This window comes from Chiroxiphia lanceolata, chromosome 3 (assembly GCF_009829145.1).
Source record: "Chiroxiphia lanceolata isolate bChiLan1 chromosome 3, bChiLan1.pri, whole genome shotgun sequence".
NCBI lineage: Eukaryota > Metazoa > Chordata > Aves > Passeriformes > Pipridae > Chiroxiphia > Chiroxiphia lanceolata.
Genome location: NC_045639.1, coordinates 18,344,031 through 18,364,088, shown reverse-complemented (window position 1 = coordinate 18,364,088; position 20,058 = coordinate 18,344,031). Strand labels below are relative to the sequence as shown.

The window sequence follows — 20,058 nt, the reverse complement described above, 5'->3', positions numbered from 1 at the left end:
TGCCTTAGAGTAGCAGGTGAAACAGCCATGGATCAAACTTAGTGAACAGCTTTGGAAATTATGTGACTTGCATATGATAGCCAGTATTTTAGCCTAAACAGTGAACTCAGAGGGTCCCAGAGAAATCTGACATCTCCTTCTAAAGCTGTGGAGGTTGGTGCTCTGAAAGGTCTGGTTCTTGATTTATCTGAATGTGTGAGGAATTCCCAGGCTCACATCTGTTTGCTAAGAGACAGCCAGAGAAGACTGACTTCCCATTGCAGGGGCTGTGTTTGAGTAAGCCTGTGGCAGGCAAGCAGCCTAGTGAGCAAACATTGAGGCTGTGCTCAAATAGCATTTTCTCTTGCCCTGTCTGTCAGGCCTTCCTTAGTGTGTCAGAAAAGCTCACATCAAATAAGAGGTCCTCTGTGGGCTCTAGCAATGCTTGTTTGCTCCAAACACTTAGATCTTTTTTTTTTTTTTTCCTGAAGAAAGAGTTTAGCTTTGATGCTTACTTCACTTTCCTAATGAGGAAAGGTGAAGGTACAATGTTGGTTATGCACAAAAGGTGAGGGAGCTCTTTCATGCATTGTTTGAAGGTTTAGGCAGTTAATTTTGAAAATCTTTTAGAAGAAAAAGTGAGTAAGAAGTTGGTAGGGGTTTCCACTTGTTTTACTAAGCCAAGGGAACAGCATGGTGAGTTGAATGTTGAATTTGCAATAGGTAGAAGGAGTGTTTCAGAACTACAGTTATCACCTAGTTTGCTCTTAAATGAATAGCAAGAACCTTCTACTTAGCTGTGTAAGTGAATGAAATGAACAACAAAATGAATATTTTTCTGATACCTGCAACATAAAAGTTTATTTCACACATAGCTGTTTATATTGCATAAACATTATATGGCAATACTTATGCGATTGTAATAAATATTGATGTTGCACTTTTAGTTCCCCTAAATTAAGTTCAAAACAAGCCCCTGTCTTAAAAATAATTGATACCTTAGTGTTCTAAAAGAATCCCTTGCATTGCAAGACTGTTTCCTGAGCTAAGAATATGAATTTGACAAAAGTGACTTTTCCTTCCTTTGCTTCCCTAACTCAAATAGAAATAGTGGTATTTGTGGTATCTGGACTGTTGCTATATGAATTTCTCCAAATGATGGGAGAAAGGTAGCTCTTTGTTATTTCTTTGATTATAGACAAGTTAACCTTAATGTGGTGGTAACTGTAACAATATTAGTAAGGCACATTTCTCCTGTAGTGGAAAAAAATTATACTGCTGTAGTTGCTTTCACTAACATCAGGCTGGTGGTTGTAATTTAAGTACTGGTGTTGTAGAAGTGGTAGAATTACTGCTTTTTATGTCACTTGTTTATTTTATGTTCAGATAAAGCATTCTGTTAGTTTTTCCCTCTGGTCAGTCTGGACTGTTTTACAAGTGACATTATACATGTTTGCACTTACATAAGATACACTCACGTTTAGTTACTTCATAGTGGAAAAGGTACACCTGTGAGAAAGGAATGTGAATGAGAAAATGTAACTGTGTGTAAACATGTTTATGCAGCTGCATTTTAATGTAACTTATTATTGGAGCACTCTGCTTAGAGAATGAAACTTTTATAGCTGAAGACAAGCTATTAAAAATTCCTTCAAAACATTGTAAGCTGTAGATAAATCAGAAGTATAGATATTCAGTTCTGCTTCCAAATTTATTTGTATTTTTAACAAGTTTTCTTGATATTAGTATTTGAAAACTATTTAAGATGCTAATAAAACTGTCTTATAAGCTTTCCTTATTAAAGCATTTTTGCAGATTATTAAATCTGATATTTCTTCTGTTTTTCATGATTAATACACAACTTTGGTTTTTATTTTAGTAATGTAAATAATTTCATCCAATGTGGGGAATTTTAAAACTTAATAGCTTTTTAAGACTTTTGTGTGATGTGGGACTGAGTTACTGTGGAGCCTCAGATATGTGTTTCAGTTCAGAGTACATGTGGTTTGGAAACATGGAAGATAAAAGGTTTATGTCTATTAGATCTCCACTGAAAAAAACATTAAATTTATGTATTTATGCTCTGTAAGTAGATAAAACAAGACAGTCTTATATGTCATAAAACTCAACCTTCACATGATCTGATTTAAAATCTCAGGATCTCAGTGAAAAAAGTTAGAGAAATACTGCTAGTGTCTTGTTGCAGTTGGGGGAGGTGGGGGGAAGGCTGTAAAATGTCATTATCATACTTGGAGAGCTTTTTAAAGAAATCAGTAAAGGAAATAGTTTAGAATCAGGCTGTATTTGTTTGCAGATTCATACTGAACTGACTCTTTAATTACAGTAGGGACTGAGAGCACATTGTTCTAGGCACCTCATGAACAATGGAAGACCCTCTTTTACCCCCAGAAATTTATTTCTGTGCTTCAACTTCTAGTGTTTTCTAAGATGATGTGACTTTAAATGTCCACTTTCTAGAATATTAAAAAGAATGTGTTGGTATCTGTTTTATTTAATGTCATGTGTAGAGTTTAAATTTTCCAAATCCAAGCCAGAAGTCATTTGCTTATCTTAAAAAAAACCAAAACAAAACAAAAACAACAACAACAAAAAAAAAACCCACCACCAAAAAAAAAAAAAAAGAAAAAAACCAAGCAAAGAAAAAACTGCCCCCAAACCCCCCCAAAATGCCAAAGAAACTAAACAACAAAAACAACAATGAAAACCCCCACCTGAATAGAGCACGATCAGTGAGCATGTCTTAACATTTCCACTGTTGCTAGTGCTGGAGAAAAAACTGCTTTGCAAGGCTTAAAGAGTTTTCAGCCTGTAAAGTCACTTAATTCTCAGCCTTTCTCAAGGTTATCAATTATGAAAGATTTTGTGATGAAGTCTGGATGAGTGGAAGCTGGAGAAGGACAGTCAATTCACTTCACGTCATCTATTGATCAGACAGTATTTCATCCTTGTGGAGTCTGAAAATGGAGGACTCAATACTTAAGGCTTCTGCTTTAGACATATGATGATACTGAATCAGTTTTGCTCATATTACAACCCATGTTTATAAGAAGGTCTGTCTTTTCCACTTCAAGGGGAAGAAAAAGGAGTGTGTAGAAGAATACCAATGTAAGAGGATGCTAGTTTTTATAGTTAATATCTTGTATTTAATTCACTTCCTTTTCTTCGTCCTGTATCTCAAATAAATAAACCCCCAGATCTAAGTACCAGTTTTTCATTGCTTGGTGCTTTTGGTTTTATATTTTACAATATTCTCTTTCATCTCTGGATGGGTAACTTAGATTGTGAATTAACTCCAATGCTCAGAGGCTCCCCGATGCCAATTTTGAAAGTTTCCAACTCCATTTCCTTACAAACACAGCCATTCTCTTTTCAGGCTCAGTTTATGTCTGGGAGAAGACAACTCCAATCTGCATGGCTACAGTCTCAGATAAGCCAGTTCGTGTCTTCACCTCATATTTCTGGATGGAAGAGCACGTGGGAGCCCCATGTAGGCACTTTTGGATACCTCTGCAAAATTGTCAGGTGTGACAATCTGTGGCAGTCTAATAATCTCTGATGATAGACCTAATAATCTCTGATGGATCAAGCTGACTCAGCCCAAATCACTTTCTCAATACTGTGCTGGCATATCCCATGTGCTGCTAGAATCTGGAAGATCACAGCATGTGCCCTCTGTGCCTCTAAATAATTAAAATAGGTACTGTTATCTTAGTAATACTTCAAGTGCTGCACAAAAATATACTTTAGTATGAAAAGTAGTAAATGAATGGTTGGTCCCTACTATGTTTTTCCTGCTACATTGTTTATTTTAAATGGGATTTGGTAAATTGCCTGCTGCAAGTACTGGGCTGTAGCATGTAAGAGGCAACAGAGAATATTGCGTCCAAGAAAAAAAACACCAGCCAGGAAATTCTGTAGGTGGATAGGAATTGTAATAAAAATTCAGTGTAGCTATAATAAAATACGTGCAGAGTATATGTGCCACGTGCAGAACTCATTTTGTCATTTTAACCTCTAATTGGCTCTTTTATTCCATACTCCCTTACTCTCCCCAGTTCATTAGCAATTCAACAGAATTCCTACAGCACCTCTGGTCCCCTCTGTCTGGCCTTCAAGGATTTCAGAAGCCTCTGGGCTTCTTCCCTGAGCATTCACTTAGTCCTTCAGCATGAATTTGTCCCCAGAACACCCCAGACTTCCGCCAGCTCTCTTATTAACATCCAACACTGTCAAAGTCTTTCAGCTTCTTCTGAATCTCTCTTTTAATCTTTAAGAGAGTGACACTGTGATGAGAAGAAGCCGTGGTTAATGTCCTATTAAGCTCAGAAGGGCAGGTGAAGGCATCCAGCTAAGAGAAAGTACAGGGCACAGCTGCACCTACAGCGGTGCAAGGGTGGCAGCTCTTGATCATGGGCAGCCAAAGGTGGGAGAAGTGGCTGACATTGGCATTGCCTGGTGTTTTGATTTTGTTTGTTAAGCATACCATGAAAAATGTTGTTTTAAAAACTCAGTTAAAAAAAACCAAAAACCACCATGATAGAAAAATGGACAAACCATCTCTTACGATAACTAAGTTTAAAGAATTTTTCTGTGATTGGAACATGAAAATTACTTTTGTTTACCCAGAGCAGCGTGTTTGTCTTCAAGGGGTTGAAGTTAAAATCACAAATTTTTAAGTGATCCACAAAATCCAAAAACTAATAGTTTTAAAGATGGCATAATAGTCAAATTTTATTCTGCTAATTTTCTCTTTACTGTGTAGCAAAACTTGGAGAGTTTGTTTTATGACTGTAAAATGTATTGGTAGATCCATAGGTAGGTGGAACTTCCTGATGCATGGAGCATCATATTGACTTAAACCAGGGCTGAATTAGTAATGCAGATATCCTGCAGATTCCCTGTGTAGATGCATTTCCAGGCGGTGAATAGAGCGGAGTGTTATTTCTGTTCTACAGGCTTCCATGATCAAATTTGACATCCCTGGTCTGCCTTGAATCAGTCAAAATTCTTCCATCCTTTCCCACCTTCCCCCAGTTTTCCTGTACCTGCACTCCATATGGTGCAGAGCTCAATTTATTTCCTAATCACTTGCAAATAAAGGTGTCATCATTTGTCTGATATTGCATTTAAGTATGATGCAGAAGGGGATGTTAAAGGATGTATGATGGAAGTGTCCATCCTAGGAATGTGCTGGTGGGACACTGCACAACTGCATCTCTGCAAGGCTAGAGTGTGGCATGGGGGAAAGGTTTCTTAGCTCTTGGTGTTGAGTTTGGTTTTCAGATACTGTAGAGGCAATAATCGACCGTGAGTCTGTAATTCAAATATATGATACACTATTTAAATCCCATTTGGACAGGAATAATTTTATTAAGCATAACCTATGGACATACATTATACGTTCATTTTACTGTTGTTCTTTGGAACAAAGTATCTGCAGTAAATTTACATAATAAGAAATTATTTTCTGCAGTGCATATAATCAAAGAGTTTTAGTAGACTAATCCTTTAGATTTTTATAGTACTTTTCCTTCTAGATATAAAAGCAGTGAGCAAATATTATGTGCCTCTTGTCACTTCTTTGAGGTAGTTAGCAAGTACAAGGGATACAGTATCTGCAGTGAACTGATGCACAGTAATATTTACACATTTAAGAAATACTTTCATTAGTAGATATGTTTGTCAAAAATAGGTGGAATTGTGTCAGTTTGGAAAAGTAACTTTGATGTTATTCTTCTGATGCTCCCAGGATATATTATGTATTTCACATATTCAGAGAGTGAACACTGTATTGTAGTGCTATGTTCATTTGGATTATGGTTGAGAGTTACCTGCTTTGTGGTGGTGCTGTTTTGCTCAATAAATATATTTGAGTTTCTTTTATAAGAACTGTCCTGGATCATTGGCACTGAATGGCTCTACCTTAGAATAAAAGCAAGTTTTCTGTTAAAGAATCCATTAATGTTAGAAAAATGATGTTTTAAATAGGATGGAGAGTGTGGGGGAGATGAGACAAGGCAGCTGATGCCAGTGAAATTTTCCAGTTGAAGCTCAATGAGAAAGTCAAGGAAGACTGGTTTAAAAAAAAAAAGTTTCCCTTAAAAGTGGGGAAGCAGCACAGTTTCTCACAACCTGCTAAAGACCAGATCCAATGACCAGGAAGAGCTGCCATGTGTAAAAATGTGGACCAGAATTGGGATGCATAATTCTAAGGTCACACTAAGGGAAACTGAGCCTCAGTGTTTCCTTAGGTTAGATTTGTTTGCTTTACAAAGAGTAAAGATGCTTATAGATGAGAAATTCCTTTTGCTCCAGCCACTTTTAACTTGATCCTGAAATCGGAGCTCCTTTCAGCAGCGAGGAAGGAGAGCATTTCTAAAAGCCTGTCAGCTTTTTGAATTGTGACCATTTCAGGTTTTTGCATCATCTTTAATAATTAAGTTTGTATTTATTAAATCTTATAAAAATGTATCTGAGAAGTATGTGGAGATGGTTACTTTTGAACTACCAGGTCTTCAAGTGCTCAGATGTGGAAGATGCTCTATTAGGTACAAATACCATGAAATCTGGTGGGGTAAAAACACCTTTATCCTGTTGTGGGGTTTTTTTATTGTTGGAGATCTGTTAGAGATTTGTAACCACAGAGCAGCATTTTGTAAGAAATGCCTGATGAAGGAAGAGCTTGGGGCTGGGGGACAAGCCATTGCCGGGAAGTAGTGAGTGCTGGAATGAGTTTGAAAAGCACTCCAAGTGACCCTGGGTGCTGTTTTCGGTCACCCGCTTTCCTCAACTCTTTCCCCTTCCAGATGTACTGGTGGCAAGGTGATGCCACTTGTGCTTTCCACGTAGGCGTGTGCTCGGAGGCCTGGCGAGGAGCCCGCGGGTCGCACCGCCGCGGTGGGCGCCGCCAGGTGAAGCTGCAGCGCTGGGCTCGGATCCCCGCACCAGCCTCCGCCAAACCAGACCCGAGGGGGCTGGGACCGAGGGCGGGAGCGGCCCCGGGGCTCCCGCGGCAGCAGGAGCGGCGCAGGGAGGAGCCGGCGGGCTCTGCCAGCGCCGTGACCTGCCGCGGGGAGGGGCGGCCCGGCCCGGCTCCCGGCACGGCCCCGACCGCGTCTGCCCGGGCTGCGCTCCCCGCCCGCGGCCACTGTGGGGGCGAGCGGCGGAGCGGGTCCGGCTGCGGAAGAGCGGGAGCGTAGCCGGGGGATACCTGGATCGAGAGGGGGCTGCTGCCACCTCCTTCCTGCCGATCTGCTCCGGCGAGCGGCTGGTGAGTGGCGAGAGGTGCGTCCCGTCCGGTCGCTTCGGACCTGGCCGTGCGCTCAGGGAGCGTGAGGATGTAGGTTTAACTTAGTGGGTGCAGGTTTAACTTAGTGCGTGCCTTCAGTTTATTTACGCTGCCAATGCTGCTTAGTAGGGCAAGTAGACTCCTGGGTTTGTGAAAGACTGCAGCCGGGTAGAAGTGCCGGAGAGCTTAGCACAGGACCGTGCCAGCGCTGAAGAGCGCGGTGAGAAAAGCAAAGCGCCCCCCCTCCCCCCCGGCTCCAGATCCGGCTCTTTGAACAGATGCGCCGTGATAAAAGTGGTATATGAGGTTTATCGTTTGACCTTCGGAGCGCGGCTCAGCAAATGGGAGACGTAAAACCAACTCATGCTTGGGAAATGAAGCGGGAAACAAAAAAAGTTCTCCTATGTTTAGCTTTCGAAGAAAATTATTGCTGGACTGCCAGTGTTAAAACTGCTTTGCTGTGTTTTCTGTCGCTAAATGCAAAGAATGCCCTGTATTTATCAAATAGGTGTGACTGCTGATGTGTACCTGCCTGATGTGCCCTGACATTCTCACTGAGTCTCTGCTTTCTTTAATATCCAGTAATTGTGAAATTATGTTAGTATTTCTGTTAAAATGTGAAGAAAAGTGCTATTATTGGTAACAATTCTTTAAAGATGTCCAAACAGCTTTTAAGTTTGGATAGAAAACAAAAAATCTGATTCTAAGCAGATGGTCGAGAGGTTTCTTAACCTTTTATGTAATGCTAATATAGTCGTGGTGATGGTAGGTAGAGCTGGGGCTGCATCCTAAAGAGTGTTTGTTGCTTTTGTGTCCCTTTACAGCTGTAATAATTTAAATGTTAATCCCACAGCGTGATGAAGTAAGAACCTGTGGAACGTTCAGTGCAAGTAACTCTTCTTACATCCAGAAGGAGACATATTTTGGTTTCCCTACCCCTCTGTGTAAGCAGGATTAGAGCTATTTTTGATCAGAATATTTGCAATTACAAAAATTTAAATGTCTTTCATATGGTAATGGAAAGTCAGTAAGTTGTGTAAATAAGATTTGGTGTGATGACAGTGTGGCAGTTGTAAGCAGTGTTTGGGGGTTATTTTAACAGCTTTCTGTGCTCCTAAACTGTGCTGAGATATACCTGTTTTCCAGAACTATGCACATTTTTTCTTGAAGTGGTATGGTTCCAATCATTTCTGCTTGTAGCTGTATCTCATTCCAAAACTCAGAGTATTTGAAGCTTTTTTGGATTTTCTTAATACCTTTTTGTTTTCCATTTTCCCTACATAGATGTGCTTCGGGGGTCTTTTTGGTTTTTTTGTTTGGGGGTTTTTTTAATAAAACTTTAGGATCATACAAAAATTCTTGAAAAGAATTCAGGGCTCCTTGTTGTTGCATCTACCTATAGTTTAATTGTATTTACTGTAAATTTTGATTTTGAAAAGGTTTTGTAGGTAAAGCACTGCAGTCGATTTCTTTAGTCAAAGCCCTGCAAATGATTTTTAGAAATGGTCTGCTGTTGTTTTGCTGCCTGTGCCAGGAAAAGTAACTTTAGCTTAAAAGAAAAGCAAAATCTATTTCTGAAGGACTGAAGAATACTGGTCTTCCCACCCTTTGCAGTCTCTCCCAGCTCCCTCACCCCACAGCTGTCGCTGGTGGGGTCAGTTCATGTGCCAGCTTGGCAATGCTGTTTTGCCAGTGCCCAGCTGTACATGAGCTGTGGTCCTGGCATGGTGACATCTGGAAACTCCCTGTCACAGGAATTGCAGTTCCCAAGCCAGCCTGCGACAGAGGAAATGAGCTCATGGTGTCTCAGGTTCGGGAAGGGACAGCTTCTCAACCTCACAGGCTGTGGAGGGAGATGGCAGGGATAGCTGGCTCTCAAAACACTAGGAGGTGAGGAAATTCCCCTTCTACAAACCTCTTCTGCTTCATAATTGTCTTCTAACCTTATGGTACAAGTACTTAGATTGTTGAAAATCTGCTTGTTAATAGGACAACATTAGTTGATAAAGTGGGTATTTATAGACTGTGCAGAAAATAAACTGACCATAACGGAATTTCTCAAAAATAGGAGCTACATTGTATCAATCCTCAAAGTGAAGCGGCTGCATTAATAAATGTATCAGGTAAACTTGTGTGCTAACAAAATAAGAATTCGCGACTCTTCTCGAAGCTGAAATACATATATATTTCATATACTTAAAATACCTGGGGGGGGGGGAAGGAAAAGACAGGCTTGGCTTGTTCTGGGAAGCGTCTGTATTTTGTACAGTGAAAGCTTTTCAGAGAAGACCTGGTGGTTAACAGCTGAAATGGAAAAGCAAGAATTGGAGTATTGAGAGAAACCAAGCACCGCATGTGATAGCACTAGAGTAAGAGCTGGAGAATTTGAAAAATGTCTAGCTGAGAGCCAAAATGGAGATCAACAACCATAAAACATTAAAAAGCTGTTTGACTTGCTAAAGACCATTGCCATGATAGATAACTAGACGTCTCCCATAAAACCCGGTATCAAACACCAGGCACCACCTGTTACTCCTGAGACCACTGAGAAAAAGCAAAGATACAAAGAATTTTGGTTATGTGAAGGAGGAGAAAACCCTCCTTGAGAGTTGCTGTGCACTGGCTGGCACAGCACGCAAAGTCTGGAGAGGATTTAACTGAGTTTACAGATTGTGAGACCATGTAACCCATTTCCCACATTTAAAAACTTCAGCGTCTTAAGGGACTACAGGGCCACTGTAATACTTCATCTAGGATAAGACTGACGGGTAGTGCTGGGATTGTTAAATGTTTCTTATTTCAAAAATGCACTGCTTCTAGAATCTGGCTGGTTTAGATGAAATTCTAACATAAAAAGATGTTTTTGTTACTTCACATATCGTGTTCATCTCAGAACCACGGTGCTTTGTAGCTGACAGGTCTACAAAGTCCATAAAACCTGGACTGGTCCAGCTGGCTGAGTAGTGCAATGCTGACTACAGATGAAAGGCTTTATATAACTTTTAAATGAAATTTGAGTTTTGTCCTACCTTAAATGAAATATTTAAAGTTTTATAACAGGTTACTTTTGGTTTTGTGCAAGGTACAGATTTTGGTTTTTGGTTTTTTTCCTATATGGTTAAAGCAACCCTCAGCACTTGGCTGTTTGTCATCTTCTAAAGATCTATAAATTATCTGTACTAGTATACTAGGTTTCCACTACGTCATTCCCTCTTGGATTTGCACTTCTATCATTCCCAATTGCAGGCATTATGAGTCCAGATGGGATTTGTTGAACCAATGTTGTTTTAAGTCTGGCGTTTTGTTTTGTTTTTTTTAAAAGAAACTTAAAGAAAAATTCTTTCAGTTGCAACCAAAGGAACAGGTGAACTTAATCCAACCCTAAAAAGAACATACTAGTTGGGCAGCACTGAATCCTACATAGTTTCAGTGTGGCACAGCATTACTTTATTTCCTCAAGGGCTTGCAATGCAGTTGGCAGATGTCTGCTGGGTAAGCTGCGTTCATTGTTAGCTCCACAAATAATAGATGGATTACTCCATAAAACCGTCACGAAGTAATGTTGCCTTTGCAGACCATGGTACTTTCCAGATACAACGCTCTTCCGAGCTGTTGTTTTGAACTGCGTGGCTAAAGTGCTTTCTTGAGCACTTACTCTTCTCAAGCACACAGTAATTAAAGATGATTCTAGTTTTCTTCCCTTAGCAGTCCAGCTGGCATAATTTCTAAAGAGATGATCATGTTTAAAATACCTTGTGTCCATCTAGAGAGGTGGGTAACTAAGTGGGAGGTATTAAACACGTGGGTTAACACTTTTTCTGATTGTATTTAGTCTTCTATTAAGTAGGGCTACCTGCATTAAAAACTGTGCTTTTTACAATCTCATTATTCAGAATACCTGCCCAACTGCTCCAGAGCTTTCAGGTATAAATTCTTGTAAGTGAAAACCCCACCTTATTGGAGAATACCAAATCCTAAAGCAGTGTGAAGAATGCAGCAAAAATAAACATTGAAAGAATACAGACTTCCCAAAGACTGCATTTTCAAAGATTCTTATTTTTAGGGTTTTTTTCATTATGAACATGTTCTTTGATTTCCCATGCCCACTTCTTATTAAAATCTGACTGTGCTTTTAGTTGTTGCATTTTAACTAGCTTATTTGTTCATCCTCTAAAGGAAAGATTCTTGGTTAACTCTTTCCTTGGGTCATTGTAAAATCTCTCAGGAAGTTCCCAGTCACTGCAGTTGTGGCAGAGGAGACAAAATACAACAGAGAGATAAAAATGTAATTAAGAATATATTTTTGTGTGACAGCTGCAGGTGAAGTTTTGCTGTCAGTGGATTTGGAGTCACTTCTATAGAGCGTGACACAAATGAAGTACCACTCTACAGAATTTTTAATACCCTTAAGTGCGAATGAAACCAAACTCAGATGACATTAGACTTGTCAAATTACATAACCATCTTGCATTTCTTTAAAAAAAGAAAAGCTACTGAACCAAATGAAAATGTACAGCCCAGCTCACAGTCTAGAGAATTGAGTCCCAGTTCTTCTTAGCTATGACTGAATGAAATACTTAATCAGATGGCTTCCTTAGCATGCAAAGTAGTCTGTCTCACTTTAATATTGAAAGAAGGTGCTTCCGTTGCCTTGCTCAGAAACTCCATGGAAGTGGACAGAACACAGTAGTTTCTCAGGGCTTAGGAATGAAGGAAGAATCAGCTTGATCTGTTAAAATTTTTATAGCTTGAAATGGTTCATGAATAGCTTGTTCAAAAGGAGAACAAAGGTAGAATTATATGTTGTGGTACTGATGACGATCTTTTCTTTGGATTTACTAGTTCTAAAAAGTCTTTCTGAAGACAGTGTTTAAAACAAAAGGTATGTGGGTAGATATTACATCCATTGAAAATAAAGCATTTTATCTTTGATCATATTAAATGGAAGCTGCTGGGCTGTCTGGAACAAAAGTTATTAATTGCCATGTCAGTGCTCACAAGGGGCACAGATACACCAAAAGGGCCCAAGCCTGTGTGTCTGTGTTGGGGTTGCCCAGCTGCTGTGGGCACAAGTCAGCTTGCATCTCTGTTTGGAACGTCTGCCTTGTGCATAAATGTGTGGTTTCCTTTGTAAAGTGGTTTGAAACAGCTACTAAAAACTACGTGTTGGTATCTCAATTGCTGCAGGTGTTATGGGCCTAAAGCCAAAGGATGGTGGGTCTGTCTTCTTGAAGGGATAGATATTTGCAGTATCTCCATGCTTTATTTTCAGTAATTCCAGTAGACAGTAACTTTGATCAGTGTACAGCATTTCAAGTGGTGATTTGGATGTGTGAAACTAATTTAGAAACAGAAATGTAACAGCATTGCCGTGCAGCCTATCTCTTATGTGAGTGAATGTGAAAATAAGCAGCCAGAAATTCCTAAAATGCTGCCAGACACCTCGAGAGGAGCTTTCTTTGCCTTGATGTCCAGCTCTCTCTCTGTCCACTGAGGTTTGAAGTTGCCTACAGCGCAAGGAGAAAACAGACTGTTCAAACACAGCGGTATTTCATGTAACTAATATGTCTCTTCAGACCAAAATGAAGCTCAGCCAGCCACTTGAATTTACTCTCTGTGCTCAGCAAAAAGTCCTCCATGGGCTTGACTTGCCTGGGCCAGGGGAGGGGGTACCCATCAGGAATGTGTGGAATTGGAGGCTGGAAAAAATATGCTTGTTAAGTAGCATATTCTCCTGTTCTGAGTGGTTATCTAAATGAAAGTGATTTCCCAGGGCATCTGGCTCGGCACATGATCTAGAACAAATAGCAGAGGATTAATTTTCATCTCACAAGTGAAGGATTTAGCTCTGTCTAGGGGAGATGCTGTGCGGGGGGCTGCCAGGGGTAGCATTCCTGTCATCAAAGCACTTTCTACTCAGAATTAGCATTCAGGCAATTAAATGGCTCAGCTGGCTGGGCAGGCTTAGAGCTTTAAGCACTCAGCAAAGGTATGAGGGAAGAAAATGAGTTAGAAACTTCCTTGTTTATCTGCCTTAATCTGTATGTTGTGTCTTTCCGCAAAGTTCAGTGTCTGTAATGCAAACTTTGCAATTTGGACTTGGAATGTTGTTGACTAAATTTGGTATTAAAAAGGTGACATTAAGTCAGCAAAAAAGCTGTTGTGATCAACTGTTTCTGGTTTTTTAAGGAAGTGTTGATTTATTCTTATAAGTAGTACATAATTAGTGTTCTTTCTTCCTCTTCCTCTTTCTCCTCCTCCCTCACCCAGCCCATCTAACTTGGGTAACAAACTCCTATCTGAGTGTGATGTTTGACTTTTCATGTTATTTAGCAAAATAATGATCTCCAAGTTATTTTAATATTTTACTAAAATAAGATTATAGTTAAGACAGGAGAAATTGGCTGCTGTGAGGACCTCACGCAAGTTTTCATTTTGAGCCACGGTCACTTTTCCTGTGTTAATTGTTCTCATTTATTTACATTTTGCTTGAAAAAGATGAAACTTTAGAAGAAAATCTTTTAATATCCTTTATTTACAGCACAGTATATTTCTTTGCTGACTTTAGAGAATACATGTCTCTCAGAAGCAAGAGCTTCTCCATCAGCAGTAATTCAATCTTGGGATTATTATTTTGTAAACTTGGGAAAAACATGTGGTTGTATCCTATCTTTTTGGTATTCATAGCGCTCCTGCTAAAGGCCTAGTCTACCATTCAGAAATTCTGGTATGTCTGCTGAAGTGGCTTGATTTATTTAAATAAGGTATTTCAAAAGAATGTCTTTGAAAACATGAATATGCCTCATTTTCAATAGAAATTGGAGATAGGAAAGAAGGTTATTGAAGCCAGCACATAAATGATTATTAAACAATCTCTGCTGTGTGGTCCTGTCTCCTGCAGGTTTTCAAAGCACGCAGGCAAATTGCAGTGCAAGGTGTGGATGATTACACAGTTCATACCAAAATCTCTTTTTATAAATAGTGGCTATAAACTTAGTCTTGTGCAAAATGATGTTGTTCCTGTGCATCTCAACCATTACTTGTTAGCTGTGTCACAGCTGTGACACTGTCACAAATTCATAGACTGTCTATTCATTTGACTTATAGTTTGGTTTAAGCACTGAGAAATTTACATAACCTCACTCTTAACATTTTGTTGAACAAATTTAGGTCCTTCAAAACATCTCTGTCAGAGTGGGTGTGACTCCTTTCTATTTCCCTGTGTTGTGAAAGACGAAGATGAGAGCAGAGCTTTACTCACTTTATTCTAAAGTTATTTCTGAGCATCTGAAAACCCTGCAGCTCTGTAAACTTGACCTTTTTTTGTTTCATCAGGAACATCACAGATCCATTGAGGACTCAGAGCATGGCCATGAGCAACGTCAGTGACTCTGTGGTTCTGAGCAATGGCAGCATCTTGTCAAATGCCACTGGCACAGGTATTGTCGCGGCCAATGACGGAGACGCCACGGTCCAACAACTCCCATCCAAGGAAACACCAAGACCAAAACCAAGTCCAAATGGCTGCCTGCAGCTTAATGGTACAATCAAACCGTCCTTTCTGCCTTTAGACAACCAAAGAACTCAGCAGATGTTGTCGCAGTGCTGCCACCCTTGTCCGTACCATCATTCTTTAAGTAGCCATAATAGCAAGCAAGAATGTAATTCGGTGGTTGGCAGCTCAGCACCATCTCCCATGACTTCGTGCTGCATGCAGCCACACACTGAGTATTCAGCATCTCTTTGCCAAAAACACACCCCCGTGTATCAGCCTGCCTGTTGTCTTCAGCCCTCCCCGTCCTTCTGCCTTCACCATCAGTGGCCTGACCATTTTCAGCACCACCCTGTGCAGCAGCACATAGCCAGGATAAGGTAAGCAGTTTGCAGCATTTTTTAGTTCTCAGTATGGGTAACCTTTTCCATAATTGTTTAATTTTCTTACAAAAGTAGAGGATCTAAAAGGAAGACGAACCAAATTTCTTCCCCAGTGGTTTTTACAGGTGGTTAGTCTTTGATGCATTACCAATTTTTTTTTTCCCAAAGAAATCAAGTTGGGAGACTAGTGTGGCAGGGCTGCATGAATATTCCTGAAATGAATTAATTCTTTCTGTGGGGGGGAAAAGGCTGTTTTTTCTTTTTTTGGGGATTGTTTGGAAGCTCATTAGCTCTTTTACAAGACGCAGTGTACACCTATATTGTGTGAAACAAACCAATACAGGAATAGCTAAGAATACACCAAAAGAACTGGTATGTTTGCATAATCTAATCAAAACACACATTTCCTTAAAAAGATGCATTTAAAAACACATTCAACAATTCTAATCAAAATTGTACTGGGTGTTTTTTCTTTGTCACGTCACCAGGTTAAGTGTGTTGCCCCCATGCCTTTTTTTTGTGTATGTTACCTGGTCCTGGGCAGAATCAGTTAATCCAAGGGGCAGTTTCTGAAACCCAAATTCCCTGTTGAAGAAAGACACTTCAAAGCTTTTAAGCAAGGTTATTTTTTTCTGAGTTGCAATTGGGCCAAAATGGGTGAATTTTCCTTGGATTACTGAAAGCTAACCTTCTCCCTGTTCTCCAACATCTACATCTTTGAAACTTTGAGCTACAAGTATTTCTCAGTGAGTTATAATGATTCTGTCTTGATGAAATATATGAACTGATTTTAAACTTCTGAAAATATCAGACTGGGAAAAATATGTAATCTGGAAAAAGTCAAAGTGAATAAAGCTTTTTTTCCTTAAGGTGAAAGCAGATGAAAGTAAGGATAATACAAAGTGCAAATCAGCTTTCTTCTGCCAGTTATTCCACTTACAAATGGAAAAAATCTTAGTTGTCGGAACTGCTTGCAATCAGACATGTTTTTTCCACCCTATGCTTGTTTAAATGTCAAGTAAAGATGAAAACTCTCATATAATTTTGTATGCAAAGGTATGCAGAAGGTCGAGCCAGTACAGAATCAGTCAGTCATACTTTTCAAGCTGTCAGAATGGATGCACTGATTTCACTGTTTTTCTCCCTGTGCAGCAGGACTGTTAAACTTCATCTGTATTCCACAGTCTTGAGGAAGGGAAAAAATGCAATCCATAATCTGGGGTTTTGTTCTTAGACTATAAATAAGAACAGTAAAAATTTCTTCTGGATATAGTAAAATAATGTTTTCTGTAACACTTCACAAATACAAAGATTGAATGTCTCTGATTGGGCTCTTGAGCCGAGATGTTTTGTTTTTTTCTTCTTGCACTTTCTTGCACATTTCTGCATAAATGTACATAAATTCTAAATGATGATTTATTGTAAATGGTTTGTCTTACTGTTAGCAGTCAAAACAAGATGCTATCTGACCTTTAAGGCACCTATACTTATTTAACCAGCTGTATGTGTTAGCATACTCTGCATATCCCTATCAAATGATTGCTGTTTCATTTCTGGACTTGCTTCTAGCTAAGGCAATGGAGTGCTAAAAAGAATAGGTGATAAATGTGTATTCATTTTTTACATGCTCAGGTAACTTTCTGTACACAGAAGAGTAACACTTAGGTGTATGATATTTTTATGTAATCTTTGTTCCACACTCCAATTTTATTACAGTTTGAACTTATAATCTGCACAACAGCTTATTCTCCACATATTTTTATTACAAGGCTCATTGGAAATTATCCAGCTTTGTAACATGTGTGCATTTTAGCAAGGTTGTTTAAAATACACATTCTCATACAATACATTAATTAAATTCAGTGTGTCATCAAATTTAATTAATAATATAATAATAAAATAATAGATTTAATTTTGGTTCTTTGTATTTTTGAAAAATGCATTCAAATATCGTTATAATTTTAAGAAGAGGGGAAAGATGTGATTAGATAGAGGGGGATGAACACTCTTTGCAAACTGTGTCTCTGACACTTACGGTTCCGGGCAGGTAACCAATTGTTTCAGCACGACAGGTTTTGTCAGGTTTTGAAGCCCAAGGCTTAACATTTGTCAGTGACCTAATATTAAAGGAATGTGGCTCTTGTATATCATTGCAGATTGGATTGTGTAAAGACAGATTGAAATAATGCCACAATTGTCCTATCCTCTTAAAGCTGGCTGGATCTGGAATTTTGTAGTTGGGTTCAGCTTTGAAGTTGAAACTAAATTATATGGAAACCTCATCTATACACCCTAACTTGAAAGTCTGGGCAGCTGGTAATCTTTTTAGATTGGTGAAAAAGTCTCATAGCATAAAAGAAAATATTTTTATTGGTTTGCAACATGATTGTGGCAAAAAGTTCTACTGTTAAAATAAATAAAATAGGTCAACTGTTAGTTGTAATGATTCTTATTATTTTTATATATTTTTCTGAGGTTTGAAGATCTTGAGTAAAGTTCTTTGTTTTATTTTGTAGTAGTTCATGAAAACATGTTCATACCTCTCTTTTTAGTGGGAATGTTGTCTTGACCACAAAAACACTCTCTGGGAAGTTCTCACCGTCTCTCCCTAGTAGAATGCAGTTGTCTGGGAATTTGGTTTGCTTTCTAACAAATAATTTCTAAACTTACCAGTTTGGAGCATTGTATGATTGGTGCTTTTCAGTACTGTTGGAAGATTTTTTTTTTCTACCCTGCTCCTTTGGAGGGCTCATGCTGAAGTTACCCTTTTTGCCAGAACACGTTTGTGTATCTCAGGAAACCTATGGAGCTTAGAGCCACTGGAAGGTGGGTAGTTATTTCCCCTCCTTTGCTGCCACCTGCTTCTGTAGTCATCAGCAACCTTCAAGGTGAAGTAGAAATGAGGAAAAACAACCAAGTAAGGCTGTCAATTTTAAGAAGTGGATAAAGCATGAAGACTGATTCATGACAACTGGAAGCACCGAGTTAGGAGCCACCAGGGAAGTGTAAAACTATGCAGCCCAGCAGCATGTTTAGTGGGATGAAACAAAGATAAAATAAATAATGAAGGGTTGCACACTTTAGGAGAACTAAACACTACAATAAGAAAAATAAACCCAGAAAATTCTTACAATCTTTCCTGGTATTTTTTGAAATCTATTCTTTGTATAGGAGTGTATGCATGTAAATAGGAGTGGAAGAAGAAGAATGTGCAGAGATCATTCAGTAAGTTGTCTCAGGATTGTGGCAGGCATGGGATAACAGTGGTATTGTCTCTGGTACCAAATTGGGTTGCTTCTCTCAGACTTTTATGGGAAATTTTTAATAGGAAAATGCCAATTAAAAGCTACCTGTATCCTTCCTAATCTTATATTCTTTTGGAATCTCTCTTTGATGATAAAATTTAGAAAGCTCAGGTCTGTGGACTCGGAGACAAAAGGTAGGGGAGAAGAGGTTGGGAAGCTGTGAAAGAACTGCTGGTGCTGCTGATAAGGAAAATGCTCCAGACTGCTAGTGTGTGTGGTGCTTGCACTTTTGCAGCATCCAACCAATAAATTCATACAAGTACTCTTTGCTCAGAGCAGATCTGCTTTATATCACCTACTGTTATTTACATTTCAAGACTATACTGTTAATGCTTTTGACTAAAGCAGATAAGTAAAGAGAACTGTTCGGAAAAACATCTGAATTATCTGTGATAAAAAAGACAGGATAAAAGGACATATGGGATGATCTCTCCACGATCATACAGTCATCTCTAGCGAGAACACGAAAATAAAAATCTGTTTAAAGCCTCACAGAGTCATTAATTTGGCTAAAATTTAAGACTTCAGGGTATATGTAAATTGCTCCTCATCTCCCACCAGCCTAGTTTGGAGTGTTTAGCTCCCAAAGCTTAGTTAGTTTAAATTGCTGTTTAGTTTTCGCTTGCTAGACCAATTTATATTCTAAAGAAGGCAAAAACCAGCGTCAGGAAACTGGTAAAGCATTCATACCTCCAGACTTATAGTACAGCTTTCTTTCAGTTAGATTTAAACCTTCTTTTGAACTGTTTTGGCATTGCGGATTTATGTGGCGGTTCTGGGATTCCAGGTTCTGGTGTGTCTCAGAGTTCTGTGCCACACACTGTTTAAACAGCACTGCAGATATACTTGAATACTTACACTTCATTTAGTACTTTAAAAAGAAGATCTATAAAAATGAAAAAGCTATGAAGTGAGGGTAGAACGCTACAACTCCCTCTTACCCATTTTATATTTTCCTTCTAGTTATTTCACATAAAGATTAGAACCAGAAAAAAAAAAATCTCTTGTTTTTTCAAAAAGCAAGGGAATATTTTCCAAATACCGATCTTAATAACAAGACTTTGTTATGAAACAGTTCGCTGCTTGATTCCAGGAAAAGGGTAATTGTTATCTAGTACATTCTGCATGGCTTGCAGAGCTGATTATATGTATACACGTGTACAGAATATTTTCAAATATTCTCATTTCAGCAAATTAACTGTTCACAACAACTCCTATATGGAGTTTTTTAAACAACCTATCCTATCTTAATATTTTCCATTTTGAAAGTTGTTAGCTTCTGCTTTATTTGATGCATTAAAAGATACTTTTGTTTTCACTTGTTATATGAAATTGGTACTAATGTCATTTGTACAAAATACATATGCATATACTGTGTTAAAATGTTAATAAAAGAAACTTTCTGCGTTCCTCTAGGAAGATTAAAGACAGGTATCTTTAAAAAAGCCCTTTAGGTCAGGTTTCTGAAGATCAGATTTCTGAAACGTTTTATCAAGCTTTAGCAGGTAAAAGGCACAAGCTGTTACCATCATTTCATTCGGTGTTCAGGATGTTGCAAATATGTTGGTTCATGCTGTAAATCTGGAGTTC

The 20,058-nt window shown here is 38.9% G+C and overlaps 1 protein-coding gene across 3 annotated transcripts in view; it reads left to right on the top strand.

The window, feature by feature from the left end:
* Positions 1–20,058, top strand: part of DISP1 (dispatched RND transporter family member 1) — a 91,423-nt gene that overhangs the window by 42,207 nt on the left and 29,158 nt on the right. For 2 of the 3 annotated variants that reach the window (XM_032681375.1, XM_032681372.1), the window contains exons 1-2: positions 7,159–7,270; positions 14,624–15,160. In XM_032681375.1, the coding sequence (XP_032537266.1) occupies positions 14,655–15,160 (506 nt within the window). In that variant the 5' untranslated portion in view covers positions 7,159–7,270; positions 14,624–14,654. Of the gene's footprint in view, positions 1–7,158; positions 7,271–14,623; positions 15,161–20,058 lie in introns of those variants that run through there. The other variant, XM_032681374.1, reaches the window with a different exon arrangement.